Source organism: Eleutherodactylus coqui, chromosome 6 (genome assembly GCF_035609145.1).
Source record: "Eleutherodactylus coqui strain aEleCoq1 chromosome 6, aEleCoq1.hap1, whole genome shotgun sequence".
Taxonomy (NCBI): Eukaryota; Metazoa; Chordata; class Amphibia; order Anura; family Eleutherodactylidae; genus Eleutherodactylus; species Eleutherodactylus coqui.
Genome location: NC_089842.1, coordinates 199926757 through 199954572, shown reverse-complemented (window position 1 = coordinate 199954572; position 27816 = coordinate 199926757). Strand labels below are relative to the sequence as shown.

The window sequence follows — 27816 nt, the reverse complement described above, 5'->3', positions numbered from 1 at the left end:
GCCCTCTTTCCTCATATATTATAAGCATGGCTCTCACCACTACTGTTCTATTTGATTATTAGCTTTGCAGTGTTTGTTATGTCTGACTTTTGTCTCTATATGGTCCATTTGACTCGTAAAGTGCAGCGGAACATGTTTGTTTTGTTTTGTTTATTTTTATATATATAATATAATATATATATATATATATATATATATATATATATATATATATATATATTAAAGGTTGTTGTTATTTCATACAGAAAAAGCCAAATGGACTTAATGGATTAAAGTCCGGAGGGCCTGATCTATGCTAATCGTTTCTGCTTTGTGATGAAAAGGGCTTTCCATGTTACTGCTTCCAGGAAAATGGAAACTCTAACAAGCTCTTAAGAAAAAGTTACTAACAAAATAATATATTTGCATTGATCAATCTGTTTTTTTTTTTTTTTTTTTTTTACAAAATAATGATGAAAATGTAAAGATGGAGGACCTCTCAACTCTCGTGATGTGTTTATATTCGTAAATGCTTATATTCTTTTTGAAATAACAATTCTGGGGCATCTTTTTGGTAGAACACTCACACTCGCGGGGCCATCTGGGAGATTTAACTGCTTCTGTCAGAACTGACAAGGGCATTTAAAGGGTTAACAGCCGCAATTAAAGTTACCTCCGATCACACGGCTGTTGCCAGCGGGTGTCTGCTGTCGAAGACCACCGATATCCGCCGTGTATGGAGCAGGTTCAGCTCCCTAGCGCCCCCCCCCCCCCCCTCTGTGCACACCATTTGCAGTGGACGGCTATGTACGTGCTAACTCCAGTCCACAGGGTGCAAAGGGGTTAAAGACCTTTTTAAAATGAATGTTTCCTGCTCTTGCACTGCAGATATGATCCCATGTACATTGCTTCTGCATAAACCCATTTTATCTTCCCACTATTCAGGTGTCTCGTCATGAACGGCGGATCTCCCAAATCCAGCAGCTGAACCAGATGCCCTTGTATCCCACAGAGAAGATCATATGGGATGAGAACATTGTGCCCACAGAGTACTATTCTGGGGAAGGTGAGGCTGTAAACTGATAGGCAGGCCTCATTTTGATCGTTCTAATAAGCTCTAATATCGTGAAAACCACCAATATAACTCAAGCTTTGAAATGTAATCTTGTCTTACCCATGCTGCCTGGAGGGCTTACACGGATGTGACTTTTAGCAGTCACAGTACTTAACTCTTTAACACTTCAGTTGCCAGACTTGTGCATCACATACAGCGGCAGACTGAGATCTGACACTCCAGGCAACACGCTGTGCCTCTGAGACCCCATACTGGGATGTTTGAGATTATTTAAACTTTTTATGGATTTATTATATATGTGTTTGTTTCCGTTTAATACTTTTTACAAACCTGGGATTCAGAAAGTTAGGGGGGTGGTTGATGTTCTTTGTGTGTGTGAGATGTTTCAGTAAAAGACATGTATGACCTATCATTCAGGTGTGTATATCTGGAGTCCTATTAATCAGGGACATATTTTATTATTTACTAGTTCATATAGTGCATACGTATTCTGCAGTACTATACATGGATAATGGGCTCTGTCCTTATGGCGGTTCACAATCTAAGTTTGCCAGTTAATATATTTTGGGAGTATGGGAGGAAACTGGGGTACCTGGGAGAAACCCATGCAAACACAGAAAGAACATACAAACTTCATGCAGGTGTTGTCCTTGGTTGGGTTTTGAACCCAGGAGCCCAATGCTTCAAGGATACCGTGCTCAACACCGTGCTGCCCATATCTGTCATAAGTCTGTTTTGGTATGCATAGAAAGTTTACTTGTTTTAAAGAATATTTTTTTTAGGATTTCTTTTCTCAAATGTAAAGAATTTCAGAGTATGCTGTCATGGATATACGCAATATTATTAGCAGTAGTAATTATAACTATAACCATTTGTCATCCTGTTCTTTTAAAGGGGTTGTCTGGTTAGATAATAATTAATAGAATTAAGCAACTTAACAATATTTTAAAAAAAGGGTTCAACTTCTCACCTGTGCTCAACACTGGGGAGCCAGCACCTCAACCCTGCAACTCTCCCAGTCTCTGACAGTGGAAGTCAGGTGACCACTGCCTGCCAATTAGAGACCACAGCATCACCGCCTGTTTTCCTGGCATCAGCACTCACATCCTGGGCACCATGATGCTAGGAGTTCTGAAGGGTGAAGCTCCAGCGTCTGATTGGTAGGCAGCGATCACCTAATTTCCGCTGTCAATGGTGACCTGGAGAATCTTGGGACTGCGTCACTCGATCCCCAGTGCTGAGAGTCGGCGAGTACCTTATGTTTTATTGCTTGAAGTCTTTGGCTCTATTTTTAAAATGTGAATATATAACTGGACAACCCCTTTAAAATAGTTATACACCCTTTGTATAGGTTTACTGCAATTGTCATGTAACATTTTATCCGATTACCAAGTAGGAAGGTTTGGAAATCGCCAAATCCAACACCTCCCCGTGCTATCAGCAGAGCACAGAGACTCCATTTGCACGTGCTGGTGAAACTTTTCTGAATAATTTGCAGTTTTTTTTCTGCTGTGCACTCTGCTGAACTTTGACTTTCTTTTTTAGGGTGTCTGGCATTGCCGAAGTTGAATCTGCAGTTTTTAACACTACATGACTATCTTCTTCGCAATTTCAACCTCTTCCGTTTGGAGTCTACTTATGAGATTCGTCAGGATATTGAAGATATTGTGTGCCGGTTGAAGCCCTGGTGAGCAACACATTACACTTCTTCAGAGCTGCCTGAACTAAGCTAGCCACAGAAACAAAGTTACCAATTGTTAGCAAATGTTAAAGCCACTCTCACGTTTCAGGACAAAGTTCTGTCTTTGGAGCAAATGGTGGAGGGGCATATTACCTGCACTCAGTCTTTTCTGTCGCCATCTTTAGACTACCAAATAACGTACAGTGCATTGGTATTCTTATAATGTAGTATACTTACTCTGTGATTGACCAGTGTTGCTCACATGATCAGTACTGGCAAATCAATCACGGAGCAGTGCATAGACCAGTTAGAAAAATTAAATGAGTGAACACAATTGCTAATTTTCTAATACACTCTTTGTCAAAAATAAAATACAGCCTGTAGAAGGAGTTGATGTTTTTCTGCAAAACTTGTCATGCAGTTACATCTCAGGTAGATATACAAATGATTAGAGTTCTTGTGTGATTAGATGAAGGGTCTTGCCACCTGAGGACCTAAAAATGCTTCTCCCCTTGGCCTATAAAAAGGCTCTCAGAGGCTCCTTGTGTGTAGTGACTTCTTCTTTCGCTTTCTGTAGCGCTTGTTGACCACTAGGTGCCTCTACGACACAGAAGAGATTTCGCCTAGTTAACAGAGTTTAGGAAGGGGGCGTATTACTGGGATGTGAGAAGCTGGATGGTCATATTGACGAATTGCCCGCCACTTGGGCCGTTTTGACCAGACTGTTAGGTGTTACAGCAGTCAGTGGAAGAGCAGCGTATGGGGTGCAAAAAGCATAGTTCTCACATTAGCAAACAGCAATGTTTCAACCGCCAATTGCGGTCTTTTGTCAAGCTGCTTTTCTTTCAGCTTCCATTTGCAGCGATGTTGTGAACAATGAAACTGAACTGCTTTGAGGGGAACTGGGGTGTCTTCGGTGACGCATCCAGGTTTAGTTTTGGCACTGATGACGGCCGTGCTCATATCTGCAGACCTAGGGGTGAGCGCCTTTGCTGTGGAGTGGCGCACTGCCCCCTGCTGGTGTGGTAGTCTGGGGGGCATCACATACGACGATCGGTCACTCCTAGTAGTGGTACGAGGGACAATGACCACTCAGCGATATGTTCAGGACATCCTGTAGCCTCATGTATTCTTCTCATGGCGGCTTCCTAGAGGGATTTTCCACCAGGATAATGCTCGGCTGCGCATACAAGGGGGTCACAGGAGCCTTCACAACATTGGCGGTTGCCAGATTTTTCACCAACAGAACATGTATGGGACCATCTGGGACACCAACTTAGACAGTGTATCAGTTTGCACGATCTAGAGGCTCAGTTACAGCAACTGTGGACTGATATGCCGCGGGATACCATCTGAAACTAGTATGCCTCCATCCCTGCCTGTATGACACCTTCATCCAAGCTAGAGGTGGTACAACAGGGTACTTACTGTATGCTCAGTTGAAAGGTTCGGTTCTGCAATAAATGATCCTTTTCTCTGATATGTAATCGCTTACTTATATCAATTTTACAATCACAATTCCTTTTATTCCAACAACTCCTAGGTGCTTGATTTTTTTTGACAATGAGTATATTTAAAAATTATTCTTTATTATTATTTGTTTTATTTTTAATCCCCATAGGGGACTTGAACTTGCGAACATTTTATCGCAGTTACTGAGTATTGCAGGGCTTAATATGCTGAAATGCATGTGAGTTTTCACAAGGTTCCGAGTTGTCATGTGAGCTCATTAGCACCCCACGATTGTATTGCAGGGGGCCGATACAGCATTTAAGCAGTTAAACAGCCACAGTTCGAGCTAGCTGCGACCACAGGCAATGCCAGCGGCTGTGGTCATGCAAGGCAATGCATCATCCCATGCTGCAACAAACCATTGACTCCTTGGCTATTATGAGCATAAAAGGAGATAGTCATGGTTTGGCCACCATCATCTCCTGACCTCAGTCCTGTTGGGAACCTGTGGAGCATCCTTAAAAGGAAGATCTATGAGAGTGGGCGTCAGTATTACCCAAAACAGCAGCTCTGGGAGGCAATATTGGCATCCTCTAATGAATTACAAGCAGAAAGCATGCATGGACTTACAAGTTCAATGGATAGAATAGTTGTTAAAGTCATATTAAAGACAGGTTTATATATCAATATGTAACTTCACCTGGAAAGATAAACTGTTGGAGTTAGTGGGTTTTAATTTTTTTTTTTTGCAAAATGATCTGCGCATGCAGCAAATAACAGATCTGTTATGGTAGTGATATGAATGTCACTATGTGTCCAAAAGGGGAATTCAGCATAATACTTTGGGGCAACATATTGTGTTTTAATTTCTAAATCTAAAGCCAATCGCCATTATCCGCTTCTACTAGTAATCGTATCCACAGGGAAATAGAACGTTTGAGAATGAACTAAAAATCCTTGTCTGTTTTGGAAAAGGAAACAAAAAAATGGCATGTGCATAATAATTTGGAACACATGTAGTTCTGGTCCACATTGTCGTGGTTGGAAACAGCCAAACATGAATGGGAGTTGAGCATACAGCATATCCTAGCATGCTACACTGTTTCCATAACTCAGGTCCTGTATCTATCAGACCTTCCTGGCATATTCTCAGATGAAAATACCCCTTTAAGATCCTACAGGTGAGACTCCCACCAATCCGATATTTAAGGCATCGCCACAAAACCCTCTTAATCCCCGGCAGAATGACAGACTGCCTTAACTGCAATTAAAACCTGAAGAATCTAGGTTTTTTTTTTTGCCTATTCCTCACCTCGAACTCTTAAGGGTTTGTTACGTTTGGTACCTAAATCACTGGTTTCTGCTAGAAAACAGAACAACATAGCACAGCAAGCTGCACTATTTCGTCCTGTAAACTCCAGCAAAATGCCGGCCTGCAGGCCAGGAATCACACAACCCTCCATTATAACCAATGGGGGCTATTCAGCGTTGTTTTATTCCATCATAAGACAGAACTGTTCCACCAGGGGGTGCCGTTTTTCTGCTCCACAAACGAAGCAGGAAAACTGAATCCGCTGGTGTGAACGAGCCCTTTTTCCATAGGTGATATCAGAAGGGTATTTGCCATGAATTGCTAGTTGCTGCGATTCCTCTTCCCCCGGGCTCCTGGAGAAATGGGGTTATCCTTTAAAGAGAACATGATGAATGGTTATGGCTTTGTGCCTGGATAAGCAATGTGATACAATATGTGTCCATTGCAGAGATTAGGAAGGGTTACATTGTAACTACCAAGTGCTGCTTTGCCAGGTTAACCAGGCATACACCAACCAGTGCTGATACTTACTGCTTGAGAGCGCTGTATATGGAAGAGTTAAGATAGTCCTTAGTCTGTGCGGGCTGCAGTTGATTGTAGGTTTTCAACGATCCATATGAGGTCACAGCCCATTTTTTGGGAGGAACAGAACACTTTGTAGTTGGAGTGAATGTTGCGGACTTCAGTCTTCCTACCAGTTGGAACATCCTATGGTTATAATGAGAGTCGGCACTTTAAATCCTTTATCCTCTTGAACAATAAATGGTTAATTACATGTTCTTGTTCACTCCCCGGCAGGCAGAGGCATACAAAATTCCCTCCGTTGCTCTGGCTAATGTGGAGGAATGATTCCTGGAACCTGAGCCATGCCGGCTGTGTCATATTACATGGTTATTTCAGGGTGCTGAGCTTGCTTGTCTTTTTATCTGTTACTTTCATAGCTCAGATCTGCTATTCTAAGCAAATAGACATACTTGTCACCTCCAGACCTGACATTATTCCAACCCTCTGATGTTCAATTGGCACATACCTAAATAATGTTGTATTAATAACCAGAGCCTGGGGCCATTGGCTTTTTATTTTATAAATTTTTAGATATTAATTATGATTCTGTATGTAATGGGGTGTAAGGAATATTAAGGGTCACATGTTTTTGCAATTAATCGGTATTGCTCGTAAGGCTCATATGTTTTGTAATTGTACACAATTTTCCACGCAGGCAATCTGAATATGGCGGTGTGGTTTTTGGTGGATGGGCACGCATGGCCCAGCCTATTGTTGCTTTCTCAGTGGTGGAAGTAGCAAAGCCAAATATCGGAGAAGATTGGCCGACTCGAGTTCGAGCGGATGTCACAATCAACTTGAATGTCCGAGACCAGATAAAAGATGAATGGGAAGGTATGGATAACGTAGTGATGGCAGTCGCTCTTCTACAAGGGGGTGCTGATAATTCTGAAACGAGATAGGAAGATGAAACTTTACATTTATTCCACATACTCTCCACTGATGCCAACACACGTCTTACATCAGTATTCCAAGTTCTTTAAGCCTTGCAAAAAGAAGGATTTCGGTTGTGCCTCAAACCAGTCATCCGTAGCAGCCATGGCATCAGAAATGGTGTGAAATTTGGTACCCTTGAGGTGTTTCTTCAGGTTTGGAAACAGATGATAGTCGGAGGGAGCTAGATCTGGTGAATAAGATGGGTGGTCAACCAGCTGTAAACCTAGCCCGACCAGTTTTGCCGTGGTCGCTTGTGCAGTATGAGTGGAGGCGTTGTCTAGCAGGAACTAGATTCCTTTGGACAGCTTGCCACACCTTTTGGCCTTCAGAGCTGCCTTCAATTGGTCCAAAAGTTCAATGTAATACCTTGCATTGATGGTGGAACCATTTTGAAGGTAGTCCACTAGCAGCTTGCCCTCCTTATCCCAGAACACAGATGCCATCACCTTAGTGGCTGATTTTTGCACCCTGAACTACTTTGGGCGAGGAGAACCACTGTGCCTCCACTCTTTTGACTGCTTCTTTGTTTCAGGGTTATATAAAAAAAACAGGTCTCTTCCATAGTGACCAGTCGATCCAGGAAGTTCTGATCAGTCCAGAAACGCTGACAAATAGACCGTGAAGTTTTCACTCACATGCTTTTCTGATCTGTTGTCAAACATTTGGGGCCCCACTTTGCAGATGGTTTCTTCATGTTCAAATGTTCATGGATAATGACACAAACACGTTCACCAGAAATTCCCATGATGTCTGCTATTCCTTTAGCTGAAATTGGCCGATTCTCCAGTATAAGGGTTGTGTACAGCATCGACGATCTCCGGAACAACAACCTCTCATGGTCGTCCAGGACGTTCCTCATCATTGGTGCTGAAGTGGCCCGTTTTAAATGTGGCAACCCAGTTCTTAACTGTAGAATATGAAGGGCATTGATCCCCCAATGTCTGCGACATATCACCATAAATATCCTTGCAGAAACAAGAATTTTATTACTCCTCAGCTCTCATTTGCGGTGAATATCGCCTTAGACTCCGCCATTTTGTGTTCCCGCGTGCCGAGATCACTGTTGCCATAAACTACAAACACAACATTTTGAAAACATATATTAGACACATAAGACTTTCATGTGATGTAACATTCGTTACCATAGAAACAAAAAAAGAACACAAAGCCAAAGAATTATCAGCAGCCTCTCGTATAATGAGTTTTATCAGCTCCTATCTCCATTTTTGAGTTATAACCGCTGTTCTGTAATGCTGTTATATAATAGGCTAATATGGGAGGTGAAAGATCTCATTGCTCGTGGAGTTTTTTTAAAGATATTTTTTAATTAGGAGTGAATGAGTCTAAAGATTTGAGCTTAAAGGGGTATGCCCAAGATCGCATTGGTTGTTTAGTGTGTACTGTATCTAAAATCATTAAAGGGGTTGTATGAGACTGTTTGGATTTTTTTTCTGTTGATGACCTGTGCCTTGAACGTGCATGTTTTTGTTTTTAACACCCTGTACCATCGTTGTGTGCGGGGAGACCACTTTTCTATTCATTGCATTACAACTGATTCCCTGTGCCACTGTCACTATGGACAGCTCAGGAAGCAGATTACGCTGACCTTATCACGGTGGCTCAGGTTGGTATTGCAGGCGCAGCTACCATTGAATTTAATCACAGGCAATCTGCTGTTTGGCAGGAATTCTAAGTGGCGGAACCCTGCCATTCGTCTATTGATTTGGACTGAGGACAGGTCATCCATAGGCTAAAATCCAAAAAATCCTGGAAACCCCTTTTAATCTTTGCAAATACACCCATTGCTGCAGTTGCCTCACCTGTAGCCGATACTCACAGTGCAGTATTCGGAAGAGGACAAGGGAGAGCGCCGCAGGAGGAGGACCAAAGGACACACATTCCAGCGCTGATAGAATGGCAGCGAGGAGACTGAGAGCGCAGTAGCTGGGAGGGCACAAGAGACAGTTGCGGGGTGAGTGACAAAAGGCGGGCAGGGAACCCAGCAGGGAGCACACACACAGAGCACAGGACATTGCAGGCTGTCGGGAGGAAAGTCATAGCGGTAGGCAGAAGTGCACAGCGGCTTCAGGAGTGGACATTGCAGGCCGCCGGGGAGAGACTCACAGCGGTGGCCAGATGTGCAGATCAACGGGAATGCCAGGGCAGTAGCGAGCACAATTGCCAGAAGGCAGAGTATAAGCCAATCCGCTGTTGTGGGCGTTACCTGGCCCTCCCCTAGAACTCAACCAGGGCAACCCATGTCTCCACCCATTCTTCTGGTGGAGACAAGATGCACCATACTGCCTTATGAGGGCTGGGAGAGAAAGGTTTTGCAGAACTCCATTCTGCTTCTCTCTTGATACTCTGTAAATAAAGCTCAGATGGAGAGCTCAAATGAACCCTGTCAGTGCACTGATAAATGCATAGAGGTTGGAGTTGCAGAGACCAAGAAAATTGTTTTTTTTGGAGTTTTCTAGTTAGAAATGGTAGTCATATGACTGAGCAGGAAGACCACTCTGTTTGCTTAGTTAAGAAACCTTCACCAACATAGAAGGAAGGCACATGATAAGCTTATTTGGGCTTGTTAGGAAGGTATTGGGCTTTAGACAAAAATGTTCGATTGTGGGATAACCACTTTTTTAAAAGAGTGTTCATTTTTTAATGTTTTTGTTTTAAGACCTCATGCACATAGCAGGTCCAAATTCTGCCTGCAGAATCCTGCATGGAATCTGTCCCTGACCGCAGTGGGTGACCCCGCGTACTTGTCTTCTTCGTCCATGCGGATCTGTCTTCTTCCAGCTTCTCTGTACTGCGGATGGTCCGCACGACATGCGCAGCGCAGATTTTTTTTTTTAACTCTGGCTTTTCCCACGAATGGGCTGTCCGTGTGGGACTGCAATACAGTGGAGCACGCTGCCTTTTTCTCATCCGCGAGCGGAAACCGTAATTGGTTTCCACCTGTGTGCATGAAGAATCACTGTTCCATAGCTTGCTATGGAGGGTTATTGCTGCGGAACCTGGAGGCGGACGCCTGCCTCAAATTCTGCAGCAAAAACCCACCCGTGTGCATGAGGCCTAATGCATATAAAATCTTACAAATATATTTAAAGGGAGCCTGTCAGCGCTTTCAACACTACTAAACTGCTCACAGCAGCAGAATACTGAATTATTGTAATTTCTAAAAACAAATTGATTTGATAGAATGCATGTAGAAAATGGCTTTTAACATTTTTTGTGCCACATGCCAATATCTGTGGTCTGGTCCAGTGGGCAGGCCCAGACAGTCTCTTCTGGCTGGCATTGTTAAGCATAAACCCACCTTGGCTGCTGTGTTTCACATCATCCACGGACCGCTTTGAACGCACACCTGTGCCGTAAGTTCGCAGACGTGTGCAGATGGGGATGATCAATCTGCCCACGAAAGGGCATGGTCCACAAAGCCCTAGCTAGTCCAAGTATTTGATGTATTTTATCTCAAGCACACCTGATGCAACTAATAATGCCCTTGATTGGTTGCATCAGGTGTGTTCTTATGAAGGATTCTATTCAGGGGGCAGCGAATGTTGGCATCTACAGGCTGTGTGTATTCTGCTGCATCTTGTGGTTTCACCCATAGCTTATAAATGTATTACACAGGAATGTTTCTTGGACTATATACCGCTGTATTGTGCAAAACGTATTAACTTCACTGATATGAACATATTTGTGTGGAATTTTACATACAGATAGTCCCCTACTTATGAACAGGTTCTGTTCCAGCAAGCTGTTCGTAAATGCATTTGTATGTCCGAACAAATTCTTGTATAGAGAGGGGATCGTAAGATGATCCCGCTCCATACAACGCGGTTGCCGGCTGTTTCTTACAGCTGACACCTACCCACAACAGCTACAGCTTCGATGAGCAGCGCGGCTTATTGGAGCTGTGGGAAACAGCCTACACACGACTTTTGGAGTCCCGCGCTGCCCCCTGTGATAAGATCACGTGTTGCCATGCAGTTGCCATGGCAGCCGGAAGCCTTCTGAAAGGCCCCAGGGCTGCCTATGTAGAGTGCTAGCAAGCCATGTCTATGGCATGGCTTGATAGAAGCTTGTTCTATCGCTGTACAGTATAATGTAATGCCATTGCATTACATCATACTGTAGGACACTTTTCTCGCATCTAGCGAAGTTTGTAACTCGAATGTTTGCAAGTAGGGACTTATCTATACATGCATTTTAGAAAAAGGTATGAATTCCTATTATAAAAAATCTGAAATATACCTTCAAGTGATTGCTTTCACTTATCACATGAAGGACTTATTCACACGAGCGTATTTTCATTTTCATGGCCTAGAATTGCCCATTCAAGATAATGGGTACGCCAGCAATGAAATAAAGGACATCCGTTTGCGCTGTGATTCACTGATCATTACTACGAAATTCTAGAAGAAAACGAAGTTGTCCTTCACTTTTTTCTTTTGGAATGTGAAAAACCACTGATTACACGGATCACAGACAAACGTAATAAATAGAAACACGTAACGAAAACTCGCGCATTAAAAGCAGTCTGATATTGGACACGCACGTCTGAACAAGGCATAACTGTTACACAGTGTTGGATGGGAGGTCACATGATAATCGAATTTCATGGTCGGCTTCTAAGGCTATTTTCACACGGGCGATCGCGATTTTGCAGCAAGAAAATTGCATATTCCTGCGACATTTGAGTATCGGCTATGCTTTTTCCTGAGAATAATCTTGCATCGCGTCACTGCCATCCGCGATAAAATTGCGTGATTTTTTTATCGCAAAAGTCAATAGGACTTTCTAATGTTAAAAACCCATTGCACAAAAATCGCAAGTTTCACGCGTTGTAATTAGAGGTGAGCGAACATACTTGCTAAGGACAATTACTCGATCGAGCATTGTCCTTAGCAAGTATCTCCCCACTCGGAAGAAAAGGTTCGGCTGCCGGCGCAGGTGAGAGGTGAGTTGCGGCCATGAGCAGGAGGAAGCGGGGGGGGAGAGAGGGAGAGAGAGATTTCCCCTCCGTTCCTCCCTGCTCTCCCCTGCCGCTCCCCGCCCCCCACCGGCAGCCGAATCTTTGCTCCCGAGCGGGCAGGTACTCGCTAAGGGCAATGCTTGATCAAGCAATTGCCCTTAGCGAGTATGCTCACTCATCTCTAGTTGTAATGCAATTAAAAAGGAGGCTCCATAGCGAAACTTGGGCGATTTAAAAAAAAAAAAAATTGCACATCACTGAAAGATAGGACATGCCGCAAATTTATTTTCTTGCAACATCGCATCGGTGAAAACATCGCTAATGTCAAGGAAGCCATTGAAAATCATTGGTTTCATAATTCTGCTTTTGTACTCGCATTGCGCAAAAATCGCGTGATTTTTCTCGGCCTTGTGAAAGCGGCCGAAGAGAAGCTGCTGAATTATATTCTCTAATGTAACCCTAGTAAATGTTTGTTCACATCATTTGACATTAATACATGACATTCTGGACAATTGCAGTGTGATATTTAATTTTTACTCCTGCGTGATCACACATGATCCTCTACCCCATTGCCGGGGTCCTCTTGGACAGAGGTAACACAATGATTCCTGCTATTGTGCAGGCTGCTAATAGCAATCAGCACACTAGACATAGTAACTTCCCACCAGCACTGAACACATTATGTGGATATTCTGTGAAGGGATTTAAAAGAACACCAGGGGGCGCCATAATAAGTATATTATGGCAATATCTACACACATGAGCATTTTGTAAAATGTGCTGGCAAAAAAAAAAACTTGTGCAAGAGAACCTAAGAAAACGTAAATCACATTAAAACATGCTGCATAGTTGAATAGGGATGGGGTAGCAGGTCAAGGGGCTTTTTTTTGTTTAGCTAAAAATACACAAAATAGGCTGATTGAACATATTGCAAAAATGCTTATGATCACTTGCTCTGTAAATTAGAAAGAAAGTAGTTGAAAGGTGCAATTTAACCCTTTACCTGTCAGACTTTTCTCTTATGTCCTTGCTTTTAACGGCTACATCTCAAGCTGTATTGCGGATAGAGAGTTTCTTGTGATCTCATTTTAAAGAGACAGCATTTTGGTCTTGCTTTAAAGCCAAGATTCTCATCAGCAATAAAGCCTGAGATATGGCTAGGTGAATTTGATACAAGTAGTTAATGTGAGTCTAACCCATTAAGGACCAGGCGCGGTAAATATACGGTGCCTGGTCCTAGGCTTAAAACCCCGCCAATAGTAAAATTACAGCGGCACTTTAAGCCTCCTGGCTCAGCAATCAATAAGAGGCAGGACAGGTTATCAGCTGTTAGTAACTGCTGATAACCCAGAGGAGAAGGCACTGTGTACTGAAAGAGAAAGTGGAAGGGAGTCCATACATCAGTAAGACAAAATTCCAGAATAAAACACAATATATACATAAGAAAGAAAATAACCCAAAGCTGACGCCAACCAAAACCGTCGCCCTGTGCGCCCTTTAACCGAAACCATACATACTATATATCAAAATGTCCGAAACAAATAGAGGAACTCATTGCCATACTTTATTTTAGCGTAAATATACTAAACAAAAAAAAATAAGTATAAATGTTTAAAAATTTTTTTTTTTTTTAGCATTTTACCCCCAATAAAACTAAAAAACGGGGGGAAAAAAGTTAGTGAGAAAGATATTTTAAAAATCGCCCTATATGTGGTGAAAAGAAAACTCAGCAAAAATAATTTTGGTAGCTAAAGGAAACAAAATAGGGCAGTAAAACCACCACATGGGTAAAATCCCTAAAAAGTGTCTGGTCCTTAAGTTACAAAACAGCTTTGTCCTTTAAGGGGTTAAGGACACATTCACACTAACGTCAAAATCTCGCGTTTTTCTTGCAATGCAACAGAGCTACAAATCGCATGTATATGAATCCCATGCTTTCCTATGGGTTTTTTCACATTTGTGATGTTTTGCGAGAAAGAAATCACAGCATGCTGAATATTGCCTCTATTCATGATGATGTTTTGTAGCCCATGTTTCCCTAGGGAGCCTTTCTTTGCGTTTCATCACACGAAAACACTGTTTTCATGCAGTGCGAGGCAACTTTTGCAGTAGGAAATTGTATTGTTTCCCCTAAAATAACCCCTAGCTGATTTAAAGGAAAAAAACATACATCAGTTAACAGGTGCTGTCGGCTCCACTGCACGTCTCCTCTTCTGCTCCGACACACTTTCCTGTAGTCTTCACCAGTGCTTCCTGGTCAGGTATTCAAAAACCCTGCCACCAGGAAGCGCTGGCTCTGATTGGTTGAGCTGTTGTGCTCGAGAACCAATCACAGCCATACCATTGAATGGCTGTGATTGGTTTACCAAGCACTACAGAGATTGGTTGAGAACCAATCACAGCCAGTGATTCCTGGATGCGGGGTTTTTGAACCCCTGACCAGGAAACACTAGGTAAAAACTACAAGCAAGTATGTTGGGGACCTGCGGTGAGAAGTGCGACTGAGCAGACAGTGCCTGTTGGGTGATGTATTGGATTTTGTTTTCGTTTTTTTAAATTTTTTAAATGCAGCCAGGGCTTATTTTCAGGGTAGAGCTTTATATTTCAAGCCCCCTGAAAATCCCGGCAAAAGAGCGCTATACAGTCACGCAACTTTGTAGAGACACAAAATTGTGGTATCTGGGCGACAAAATACAGCGATATTGCCCAGAACACATTTACGATATCATTGTCTTTTTCTCACAGAGATATCTTCGGCACCCATGTGAAAGAGGCCTTATGCTCCAGCATGTACAGTTATGTCATGCAGATTCAGGATTTGTATAGAGGGAAATTGGGAGCCAATCCCATTTCGTACAATGCGGGTGCTTGATATATATTTTTTTTTTACAGCTGACACCCACCCAGAACAACTCCAATTTGCACCACCACTAATCAGAGCTGTTAACCCTTTTAATGCCCTGATCGATGATCCATGTCAGCCGCAGACCTTCTGAAAGCTCCCAGGTCTGCCATTGCAGATTGCCTATCAATTCATGCCTGTGGCGTGGCTTGATAGACTGAGTGTCATATCACGGTATAATGTAATACTATGATATTACATCATACTACAGGAGCAATCAGACCGTCATAAGTTCTTGTCTCTTATGAGGACTACAAAAAAATGTAAAAATCAGTTTAAAAAAGTTTTATTAATTCAAAACATGAAAGGTAATAAAAGTAAAAAAAAAACAACCTTTTGCCATATTTATAATAAAATATATATAATAATTTGGTATCGCTGCATCTGTACAAGTCCAATCTATCAATAATATTAAATATCAAAAAGTCACGTGTACTCCAAACTGACACAAACGGAAACTAGAAGACGTCCCGCAAGAAATGAGTCCTCGCACAACTATGTCAACAGAAAGATAGTTATGGCTGTCAGAAGATTGCAGAAGAAAATAATTCAGGTTTTTTTTCCCCAAAGATATTTTATATTTTAAAAGTAGTGCAGGAAAAAAAAAAAAGGAAAAAAACTATATAAATTTGGTATAGTAGTAATCGTACTGACCCATGAGAATAAGGTTGTTATTTTTGCTGCAGTGTGAACACCGTAGAAACAAGACTCTTTTAAATATGACCGAATTTTAGATTTTTTTGTAAGGTTTTTCAGTACATTATATGGTACGTTAAATAGCACCATTGAAAACTACAACTCGTTCCACAAAAACAAGCCCTCATACAACAAGGTCGATGGATAAATAAAGGAGTTATGATTTTTTTTAAAACCCAAGATGGGACTATCCCTTTAACATTGCATATATGGAATTGTTGAGCATATAGGTGAGTAAAATTCTGAGAAATGATGTAGAAGTTCCTTTGAATACTGTGTATTGTAGGGTTGTGCAAACCTATTATGGCTCAGGCCTATGCTCACATGGCAGAATCTGATGCAGATTTTCTTTCCACGTGAATGCCACCTCTCATAGAATGGTAGAGTTGGAAGGGACCTCCAGGGTCATCGGGTCCAACCCCCTGCTGAGTGCAGGATTCACTAAACCATCCCAGACAGATGTCTGTCCAGCCTTTGTTCACTTCCATTGAAGGAGAACTCACCACCTCCCGTGGTAACCTGTTCCATTCATTGATCACCCTCACTGTCAGAAAGTTTTTTATAATATGTAATCTGTCTCTCCACCCACTTCATCTTATTGCTTCTAGTTTTTCCTTGTGCAAATGTTGCCGCCGAAATTTGCTCTGTTCATGTATACCCACATATCTGCATGCAGATTTAGCCTTTTCAGTGGGCAAGCCGACATGTGGCATTACCAGTGTGGATTCCACCCGTATACACTATGGAATCTACATCAATAAATGACATGTCACTTCTTTTTTATTTTTCCTCTGCACACTGAAATTTGTGGATAAAATCTGTGTGGTATATACGACAGCGCAGATTCCCATTGGAAGTGATAGGCCATGAATTTGTAACGGAATTAGCGTGGGTTTCGCGACACAATTCATCCACGCGAACGCACCCTAAACTTCTTTTTCTAGTTTTGTAAAGTATCCCTTTTGTATTTCATATGTAAAGTAACTTAGCATTTTTGGGCTTAATGATAATAATTCCAAGTTACCAGGAATTCCAGGAGTATGCGGATGGTCCTAATTATGACGTTGGTAAAAATTAGCAGTTTCATAATTATCACTTTCTGGGAAAGCTAAGGGACAACCCATACTATGATTCACCAAACTTTCACACTAAGGCTGCCTGCAGACGGCCGGGTCGGATCATGGGAATTCTCGCAGCGGGACCCGACCCGAGCCCCTGCAGGGACCAGTGCGGCGCTCACCTCTCCCGCAGCTCCGGCTCTTTGATCTACCGGCCAGCCAACGCATGCGCAGAACGGAGCCAGGCGCCGGGAGTGGCATTTCTTGGCGGGCCTCTACGAGACCCGCACAGAAATAGAGCATGCCGCTATTTGTTTTCCGCGTGTGTTTTCACACGGACAAATCACGACCGTCTGCATAGGATTGCGTTTTGCAATGCAATCCTATGCAGGTGGGCATGGGTGGAAATTCTGCGGGAAATCCCACGCAGAATTTCCACCCGTGTCCAGGGGGCCAGACTTGAAAAACAAATCTGACATGCAGCAGTACACTCACTGACTGTTTCACTTCCGCATTAAAACTTTGCCGTTTCCTATAAAATTTAGATTCCTAGTTTGGTTTGTTTTGCAGACTAGGGCTCAGTTCACATCACATCAGATGTATCCACAGGGCTCTAGTCGTCTGACGGATGCCAAATTGGTGTGCTTTTGGCTTCCGTTGGGCTGTTATATATTGATTTATCTTAGCCTTTTCTGTATAAAATGGCATAGTACTCTATGCAGAGGCATTCAGTAAAAACGCCTGTGGACATGGGAGAGCCTCCTTATCTATTTCACATTTATGGGCTTTTTCATTCACTAAAAATGGCAAATTAATTAAACTAATCACCGAGTTCTAGGTACATTATATACCCATGTCTTACTATCGGTGCTGTAGTGTGATGACCTTCACCTTGTATAATGGTCTAATACAGCTGTGTACCAAAATTACTGTAGATTAGGCCGGGCTCACACGACCGAATTTGAATTGCGGGTTCCAATATCCACTGTAAAAAATGGGCATTGAAAGGCATATATTTTCGATTATTTTTTTTTTTTTACATTCATGGATGTGAATTGCATGCTGTATTTTACTGCGTATTGTACGTGGACTGCCTCCATTGATGTCAATGGTGGCGTCCGACCGCAGCCCATGCACAATTAACATTGCATATGGGCTGCAGGTACCACATCATTGCTAAGCAACGGCGCAGGAAATTAAAAAAAAAAAACACCCTGACCTCCCTGGTCATGCTTAATACATATAATTGCCGTATGCAGGGTCAACAGCCGGGCTCTCATAGCCAAAATCCAACCTTGTCACGTGAGCGCTGCCTTAAATTAGATTTAATTCTAACAATATAGGGGCTTATTTATTAATACTGTTAGACTGTCTAGTCTGTTTAGACCACCTATTAGTTGGCGTGACGAAAATTTCACCAAAGTTTGAAACCATTCTCTGCAATTTGTCACAATTCTTGTTACAATTTAGGCCACACCTCTTTTTTTTGGACATGTTGTTTAAAATAGCTGTCCGAAAGTGTCTAAAAACACATGATAAATATGGCGCAAGCATGCAAGGCGGTTTTCTGATTTATTTTTGAATAGTAAATGAGCCCCACTGCCCGCACAACTGATTCAACAAGCCACATACATTGATTACTTGCTGCAACATTCCTATTTTACAGTACTCAATGTTTTTGCCTCTTTTAAGTATTATCCTGATATGGTCTTTTACGCCTAACTAGAATGAAATGCGTGAATGAGCTATTATATGGCAGTGCAGTTGGAGTGACATCACCACAGCTCACAAGTACAGTACTATTTAGGCGGACCATACAGAATAACTATTCAAGCCATTGTTCATTTATTATCATTAATGCCCTACAGTCACATCATATAGGCAGGTCCATTTGTTACCTCATTGATGTTTTTTTTTTTAATGGGCATGTTGAGGGATTTTTATGTCTGTCCCAAGAGGCCTTGCCCTGGTACTCTACTCTAAAAATAAGCATGTTTTAGGTTATGGGATGCCAGTGTAGCTGATGCAGCAAAATGTAATTTATATGTCGAAGGTCGTAGTAGTGTGCAGAATACTGCCAACTGGCATCGAGCAGAATAACATTGCCCCGTAAGGGCCTGTGGCCGCAGCAGCACACTTAAGGTGACCTCAGTTGGCACTGCAAGTAACTTCAGTATGTTTGACCATTACTGAGTGAGCCATGCCAACAGCTGGGCAGTACTTGCGTGCCACTCCATCTCCAGATGTCTGGCGGGACTACAGAGCAGGATTGTGTTGATGCCCATCCAAAGTGATTAATAGACATGAAGATCCAGCCGGGATTTGCTTACATCTGTGTATTTGTAATGAGCGTACATTTTAACAGTAGGAAATTTCTGCAGTGCAATAGATTTAAGTAAGTAGCACTGTCCAGGCATTGGAGTTATAATTTTTAACGCTTGACTGACTAAGATATGCACACAATGTGCCCGTGGTGTAGAGTTCCGCAGAAGGTTACCCTTCAATTAGTAATCAAAACAATTAAAATACTCAAAAATATATTAATATAATCATTAATACCAGAACAAAGTTAATTACATAAACACAGCACTAAAACTAACCTCAATACTTATATGAAGTGCCAGAACCAAGATCAGTACGTATATGCCGCACAAAAGAACCAGGCTCTGTACGTATACACAATGTACCAGAGCTGAGCTCTGTAAATAAATTGCAGTCAGGTCAGACCCTGCTACATAAGTTTGGATCATGTGAACCAACAGCTCCCAATATGACCTAAACAATGGTGAATAAAGGAGTTGCAGTTTCACAAACAAGAATGTTACCACCCATTATTAAACTGCAGAACATGCAGTGACTACAGAACTGATCAGATGCAGTCAGTGGCAGAATAAACAATGACATTGAGTGACTTACAGGTGTATATAATCTCTAACCGGTCTTGTTCTCCTTTTCTTCTTAATTCAGACCACCATAAGCATTTCTCCCAAACGGAACTTGTCTCTTCAGAAATGGCCACATGGATATCTTTGGCTGTTTAGTTTTCCTTATCGTTAACTCTATATTAGGACAAACTCTTAATAGTGCCACACACGCTTGCCTCCTAAAAATAACAGCGATACACACTGTGTTCCCTTAATGTTTAATGCACTACACACTGTGCCCACTAAATATCTAACAAGCCACACTGACTGCCTCAGTAATTAAGAATCCACACTTTCTCCTCTATAGTAAGCTACACTAGCTTCCTTAGTATTTAATAATCCACACTGTCCCCTTTAGTAATAATTGTCCTGCTCTGTGCCCAAGTAATATAATTAAATCACTAACCTACCTCATGCTGCTAAGGGATCTTCATTACCTTCTCGAGGCCAAGATCCTGTGGAACGATGAAGGCTGTGCAATGAGGCAGAACAGGAAGCCAACTGCGGCTCCTTGTTGCCTCGCTGCCATAGTAAGTTCTTCTATGTATGTTAGAGACGCAGATACAATTCAATTAACAGTATCACATTGGCATCCCGACTTAAATTTCAATTTAACAACCGCAACAGAAAAGCCTTTTGAGTTTCACCCCTGGTACTGTTCCAACAACTGAACATACAAATTTCACTTGTACAAATACTATTCCTGGACAATATACTACATTTTAGAAATGTCAAGATTTGCCTGTTGCTAAAAAAAAGTCCAGAAGCTGAAACAAACTTTAATACCTGATTGGTGGCTGCTTACAATGGGAAGCGTTCAACAAATGATCTACAGTATGATCCTATTTATGAGAGTAACCTAATTTGTCTGTCAAGTGCTGTATGAACTTGTGACGTGTGTGTGTGTGTGTGTATATCTATCTAGATATATCTCTATTTAAAGATACACGGGCGGGCTGTATTCCGCATGTAGGAGGTCCACAGCGGATTCCACCTGGCGATCCTGCGTACCTGTTTCAGTGTATTGTGAATAATCGTTGCAGCTTGCTGGCAGTCATGCGCAGTGAGGGCTCCTGCACACTTGTGTTGTTTTGTTTTTTTTACGCAAATGGCAATGGAAAATTTTAATGTTAAAAACGCATCGCAAGTTTGTGCTTTGCAAGGTGGGTACCCACAGCCGATACACAATGTTAATTGCGTATGGGCTGTGGGTCGGACGGCCTCCATTGGCATCAGTGGAGCCCGTCTATGTGGATTCCGTCACAGAATAGACCATGCTGTGATTTTTCTTCTGCTTGCGGAGTACGCAATTCATATTCTCAATTGTGAACAAAAAAAGCGAAAATATATGCCTTTTGAAATGCCTGCATTTTAACATGGATTTCCTGTGTGGATGGCAATCCACAATCCAAATCCACTCATGTGAGCCCGGCCTTAGACATCTGGTTCTTTTAAAAAGTGCCTAAAACCCAACTTCCTTTTAACAAAATGTGTAAACCTCTGACTTTGTTCTCCATTTACAGAATAAGAATTCTGCATATTTTCCATCACGCCACTCCATTTCTTTTCCAGTCCCATCAGCTGTGGAAAAGCTCAGGGCCATTTCCGACAGTCCTAATTTGCTGTTTTCTTTTAATTTCTCTCTTGTGTGTAAGATGAAGTTAGTGCTGAGCAAGTGTAGAATACAAACAATAGAAAGTGTAATGTTTGTTTGGCCCTGTAGACACACCATGTCTTTCTGCGCCAAGATTCACCTTCTTTTAGCATCCCATTGAATTTGGTGGGAAACTGCTCCGTAGTTTATGCGACACAAATCTTTTTCACCATTTTTCTGTGAATTTTAAAACCTATGTTGCAGGAAAAAAAGAATTGACACCGTAGTTCTTGACACAGCTTCTAGGCAAAAACCTTATTGGATTTCCGGGTAACTTAACCCTTTCCAATCCACTGTCTGACCTCTGAAAACATTATGATTTAAGGCTGTACAGCTCTGATGTTGGAAGACATCCGTCGGGATTCTCTTACTGTATATTGCCAGCCTCTCTGCTTCGGAGCCTATCCAACGTGTCACCTCATGCAGTACTGGCTCCAGCCAGCATATAGCGCCGTTGTGTAACGGCAGAAAAAGAGTTAGCCCCTTAGGAAAACCAGGATACAAATTGGATTGGAAAGGGTTAATTTTTTTATTTATTTTTTTTGCAATTCCAGGTCTCCGGAAACATGATGTGTGCTTCCTGATCACTCTGCGGCCCATGTTACTATATGGCACAAAGATTGATAGGAGACAATCTATTGTGGAGCAGACTGGTCTGATGTATGTACGAGGTTGTGAGATTCAAGGCATGCTGGATGAAAAGGGACGGGTCATTGAGGAAGGTAAAGTATTGTATGAGCTGTATACATAGTGCTACCAATTAGAATATTTTCATAAATTTAAATTGTTTAAATGGTTACTAACTTTTCAAACAAATTGTGCTTATGTGATAGCAAGTGTGATTTACTGCTATTTTTTCACATCTCCATTACTCAGTCCTTCTATACACTGTCCTACATGATGATATGTCTGTGTAGCTTGGAGACCTTTAAAGAGCAAGATCTGCAGTTCTCTGTGCACAGTCTATAGAACACAGCACAGCATCCAGCCTTCTTCCTTCAGTCCTCAGAGGACATGGAATCAGATGTACACCCTGCAGAAGGGAAACATAGGAAAAATTTCAGGATGAAGGTCATATAATGGCCAGAAATAGTGTTATTCCTCATATATACACACAGCAGCTTATTCTGAAAAGTCATTTGAAAATATAGATAGACTATAATGTCGTCCTTTACTGTATGTAATTCTAATTCTACGTAAGAGTAAGACATTCCTGGGAAGGGAACACAGAGAGGTAGTCTTTAAATAAATAAAAACCTTAGCTGATAGAGTTAGTAATGTATTTATTTTTCTTTAAGGACCTGAGCCTAAACCCAAACTTAAAGGAGATACAAGGACATTTCGGGTTTTTCTTGACCCCAATCAGTATCAGCAAGACATGACAAACACTATTCAGAACGGGGATGAGGATGTGTATGAAACCTTCAATGTGATCATGAGGAGAAAACCGAAAGAGAATAACTTTAAGGTAGGTCAGCCTGCTCTCCCTCTGGGCTTATTCAGACGTGTCTATATCGGTCAGGTTTTTACGCCTGGCTGATATACACTACCCCTCTCTGCAAGAGGAGGAGGCGGACCAGGAGCTAGTGCACCAAGCTCCCACCCCCTCTCTGCCCCTCGCCACTGTTTGTGATGGGAGGGTTGGGATAGGGGTGGAGTTAAGTTCTGCCCCTCCCATTGCAAACAGTGGAAAGGGGGCAGGGCTTAGTGCACTAGCTCCCGGTCCACCTCCTCCCTTTGCAGAGAGGGGCAGTGTATATGGGCCGGGTGTGAAAACCCGACCGATATACGCCCGACTGAATAAGCCCTCATACTGTATATACACTTCCTTCATTCCTCTTCTTAATGTTTTGTTCTTTAAACTCAGTGTTTTTTTTTCTTTGCCTTGGGCCGGTTTCACAGAGGATTTGTGCTTTGCAAGACTTGAGAATCTTGCACAAATATGAACCCCATTCTTTTGAATGGAGTCCTATACATAAGCGATGCAGTGATGGAAAAGAATCGCTGCATGTCCTATCTCTTCGCATCCCTCAGAACACATCACTCATTGTTTTCAATGGGACAGTAAAACCCATTGCATTGAAAACAATGGGAAACGATTGCCGATCCTGTAACACAGTTGAAAGCCTCACCAGAAGATCATTACTTCACAGAAGTGATAGGAGTCGTTTTTGTCACATCGACGTAAAAACGTACGCTGGCGAGCACAATATCAGGCCGAGTTTCTTGGCACAATATCGCACTTGCCCCTGTGTGTAGGTAGCCTTAAAGCATAACTTAACTTTCAACAAACTTTTGACATCCACCATATGCAAGGGAAGTGACAGCATATCAGGCATATAAGTTCCAATAGAAATTTTATTCCTCTTGGGGTCTTTGTCAAGCAATATACAGTACACAAATATATAGACTTTAGACATGTCAGAAGTTTTTATCAGTGAAGCTCTGAGTGCTGAGATCCCCACTGATAACGAATACGAAGGGGCAGAAACACTCTGCCTCTTCGTCTGTGATTGGTGAACAATGTACGGACTTATAGGCTTCTTACTGAGCCTGTACAGTAGGCCCCTTCTAGTGATTGGTGGGGGAGTCTCAGTACCCAAATAATCTACTTCTGCTATTACACTATGACCTGTTGAAAGCTTTCACAAAGGCGTGAATGTCGCCCACTGAAGGGAGGTGGAGCCCAGCCACCCGTCTCCATTCAGGCAGTCATTTACAGAATTAGCACTCATCGTTTAGCCGTTGACCGTGTTTACACTGAACAATTATTCAGATTCGCACGATCCAGCAATCAACTGAACAATAATCATTCTATGTAAGAGGGCCCTTAGGCTGGGATCTCATTTAAGTTCAGTGGGGTCAGTCAGTTTCAGTGGGAATTTGTTTAAAATCAAAATATTTACATAATCATGGTTTCAGACGTGAAAGGAAGCCATGATGCTAAAGGTGGCCATACTCCTCAGATAGCCATCAGCCAACGGCTATTCCCCACAAAGCCACTTCTCAAAAGGGAGAGGGGAATAAGCCACCACCAGAAACGTCTGGTCATGTTGAAATGAAACCTGTTCCTTGCTGCTTTTCCCCAACACCTGCTGTTAGGGGTAGGTTGCCTGGTGAAATCGTCAGGTCTGGTCGACCTTCATCTAATGTGTATGGCCACTTTGACGTGTTTCCTTTTTAGCATTTGGATCAGTTTACACCCCATGACATTACTTTGGTTGGAGACAAATAAAAAAACTGTTTATTTAACCCCTTAGTGACACAGCCTATTTGCACCTTAGTGACCGATTTAATTTTTCAATTTTTTTTTTTCATTATTGCGTACCAAGAGCCATAACTTTTTAATTGTTATGCCGACCTAGCTATATGAGGGATTGATTTTTATTTTTTTATTTGCGGGACAAATTATATTTTTTTAATGCCATCAATTTTGAGTACATAAAATGCATTGTATAGCTATAATCACATTTTTTAGGCGGATTGGGGAAAAAACAAAGAAATTCTTCCATTTGTTTTTTGGATTTCATTTTTATGGCGTTCAGTGTGCAAAATACTGAATGTGATAACGGTATTCTCTGGGTCAACACGATTCTGGCGACACAAAGTTTATACAGTTTTTTTAAATATATTTCACAATTTTTGTGCACAAAAAACTGTTTTGTTTTAAGATTTGCTTTTGTGTCGCTGCATTTCAAGAACCACAGCATTTTTATTTTTCCATTGCCGGAGCTCTATGGGGGCTTGTTTTTTTGCAGGATGAACTCTAGTCTTCATTTACCCAATTTTTCGGAACCTATAACATTTTGATTCCTTTTTATTCCGTTTTTTTTTTTTTACAGACAAGAGTAACAAAATCTGCACTTCTGGCATGTTTTTTTTTTAATTTGTAACAGCATTAACAGTGCAGTATAAGTAATATGTTAAATTAATTCTGCAGGCCGATACGATTATGTCAATACCAAATTTAAATAGGGGTATTTTGGCTTTTTTTTTTTTTTCACCCTGGAGTCAAACATTTTTGCTTTTGTCGACGTTGCTGTGTAAAGGGTTTCTTTTGTGGCATGAGTTGTACTTTTTCATGGTACAATTTGTTGATTCATGGAACGTTTTGATCACTTTCTATTCCGTTTTTTTGTGAGGTGAGAATGGAAACATATTTTCGACAAATTCTTTTGTATTTTTAGTACCCTGAAGTGCACTCTGAGTAAGGCCGGCTGCACACGAGCGTGACGGGCTCCGCCGCGGAATATTCCGCGGCGAAGCCCGTCACGGCGCCCCCCAGAGACCCCATACTTACCAGCGGATCCGGTGTCTTCGCTCCCGCATGACGCTTCACCGCCCACCGCCGCCGCGTCACATGACACCTCCACCGCGTCACATGACGAGGCCGGCCACGTCATATGATGCGGCGGTGGTAGGCGGGAAAGCGTTTTCACGCTATCTTCCGCTGTGTTACAGCGGGAGATAGCGTGAACGGACGGCTTCCATTGACTGCAATGGAAGCCGTCAGCGCGTACACCCGCGGCAAATAGAGCATGCCACGGGTGAGGACGGGAGATTTCACGGTGCGGAATTCCGCGGTGGAATTCCGCACCGTGTGCCCTGAGCAATTAGGTTCAATAGAACCTAATACCTGCGGGCAACGCAGCGGATTTTCGCCGCGAATTATGCGGCGGAAATCCGCTCATGGGATGGAGGCCTTAAATAATGTACTAACTTTTTTCTTTTCCTCTGTGTCATTACGAACACGATACCACAGGTGTGATTTGATTGATTTTTTTTTTTTTATTTTAATTTTTTACATAAGAAAGGAGTCTTGAGGTTTTTTTATTTATTTATTTATTTATTTATTTTTTAGTACTATAACGTTTTAGATTTGTCCCACTGGGGAACTTGAACATCAGCATCTTTTATCATTCTTCTAATATACTACTATACTTCAGTATACAAAGCCTTGCATTACAAAGCCTAAGAAGGTCAGCCAGAGGCTGAGCCTCATAGGCCACTGTAGCTGGCAGACATGATATGGCCTTCCAGTGCCATAGCAATCCATTAGGACCACACAATTACATCACAGGGGGGGTCTGATGGGCGAGAAATTGAGACCCTCCCTCTGTCAGCCTTTTACATGCCATGGTTGCACTGACCACAGCATGTAATGGGTTAAACAGCGGGTATTGAAAGGATCTTCGTCCCCGCTGTTAGAGCAGGTGCCAGGCTGTCATCCGATAGACAAGCACCCCACTCTGTGCCTGCAGTTATGAGCGTCTGCCATTACACAGTGATCAGAGCTAGCTGCTTCCGCTCCTTACCCCTGTGTGTTGCGGCACTGATAGCGGGTGCACAATCAGCTAATTGGCTGGGGTCCCGAGCAGTGGACCCCAGCCGATCTGTGCGAATATTATTTAGTTTTTCTTACTGAGAATGGCAAAAATGCATGTACAGTTTTTAGTGTTTTTTTACCACATCCAAAGCCCTGTGTAAGTAAACCCGAGTAACACTGTTACTCTTAAAATAAGGGAATTCTCTTTTCTACACTGGAAGTGCTACGTGTGGCACAAATTATAACACGTATCAGGATTGGAAGCATTCAGTCCTAATTTGTGCTCCCTTTAACATGAGCTGGTGGATAAGTCGTAGGATGTTCTATAAAGTGTTGTAACAATCAGGTTAATGTGGAGTGATCTGAAGGCCGACAGCTGCTGCTTCTTCCCCACATTTCCTGCCCTCTTGGGCTTCAGGACTCAAAGCCACATCTTTCCCTGTATGAGGATTTGATATGACAGTCAGATGAAGCTGATCCACAGTAATGTGAGGGGCAGGGAAAGCGTCTCCTCCTTATGTGATACCAAGGCCCTGTGTTTCCATAATCACTAGATACAAACGCAAGACTTGTTTACTTGTACTAAATTGTATCCAAATGCATGATCCTTTATGGTTGGGAGATGAGGTTTGGAGCCCCATTGGGAACGAGCACTGATGAACATTACTGTGGAGTATTTAGGGGTTAAACAGGCTACAGGAAATACAGATTATTGCACTGTATTTGCATAACCGCGCAGTGATTTAGAAAAGTCAAAATCTGTCACCAAAGTGTTAATGATGCGTCAATAGTATCATGAGGACAGGGCAGTTTTGCTAGGGGGTAAAAGAAAGAGGGGGCATGTGGTCTTTGGATGCAAAAAGACATAGGGCAGTACACAGACCTTGTGCTGTGCGATGTTCACAGAGCCCCACACATTGCGTGTGGCACATAATAGTATTTTTTTACACACATGCACATATGTTCCAGGTGAAAAATTGCATGTCTGAGTGTTCTCTTTGATCATTATGGGTCCTTGTGTTGTCCGAGAGTAATCCATTGTAGACTTGGACCGCACAGGGAGCAGAACTACAGTCAGGCGCAGCGGATTTTAACTCTTCTCCTGCCCGCAAATCCGCATCCCATAGGGATGCATTGACCACCCGCGGGTAGATAAATACCCGCGGATGGTCAATAAAAGTGATTTTTTTAAAAATGGAGCATGAAAAAATCTGGACCATGCTCCATTTTCGTGCGGGTCTCCCGCGGGGACGGCTCCCGCAGGCTTCTATTGCAG

The 27816-nt window shown here is 42.3% G+C and overlaps 1 protein-coding gene across 1 annotated transcript in view; it reads left to right on the top strand.

The window, feature by feature from the left end:
- The window catches only part of AQR (aquarius intron-binding spliceosomal factor), a 117498-nt gene that overhangs the window by 34226 nt on the left and 55456 nt on the right, over window positions 1-27816 (top strand). The window contains exons 15-19 of the mRNA XM_066608583.1: window positions 925-1045; window positions 2600-2741; window positions 6719-6897; window positions 21769-21936; window positions 22513-22682. Coding sequence (XP_066464680.1) covers window positions 925-1045; window positions 2600-2741; window positions 6719-6897; window positions 21769-21936; window positions 22513-22682 — 780 coding nt within the window. The remainder of the gene's footprint in view (window positions 1-924; window positions 1046-2599; window positions 2742-6718; window positions 6898-21768; window positions 21937-22512; window positions 22683-27816) is intronic.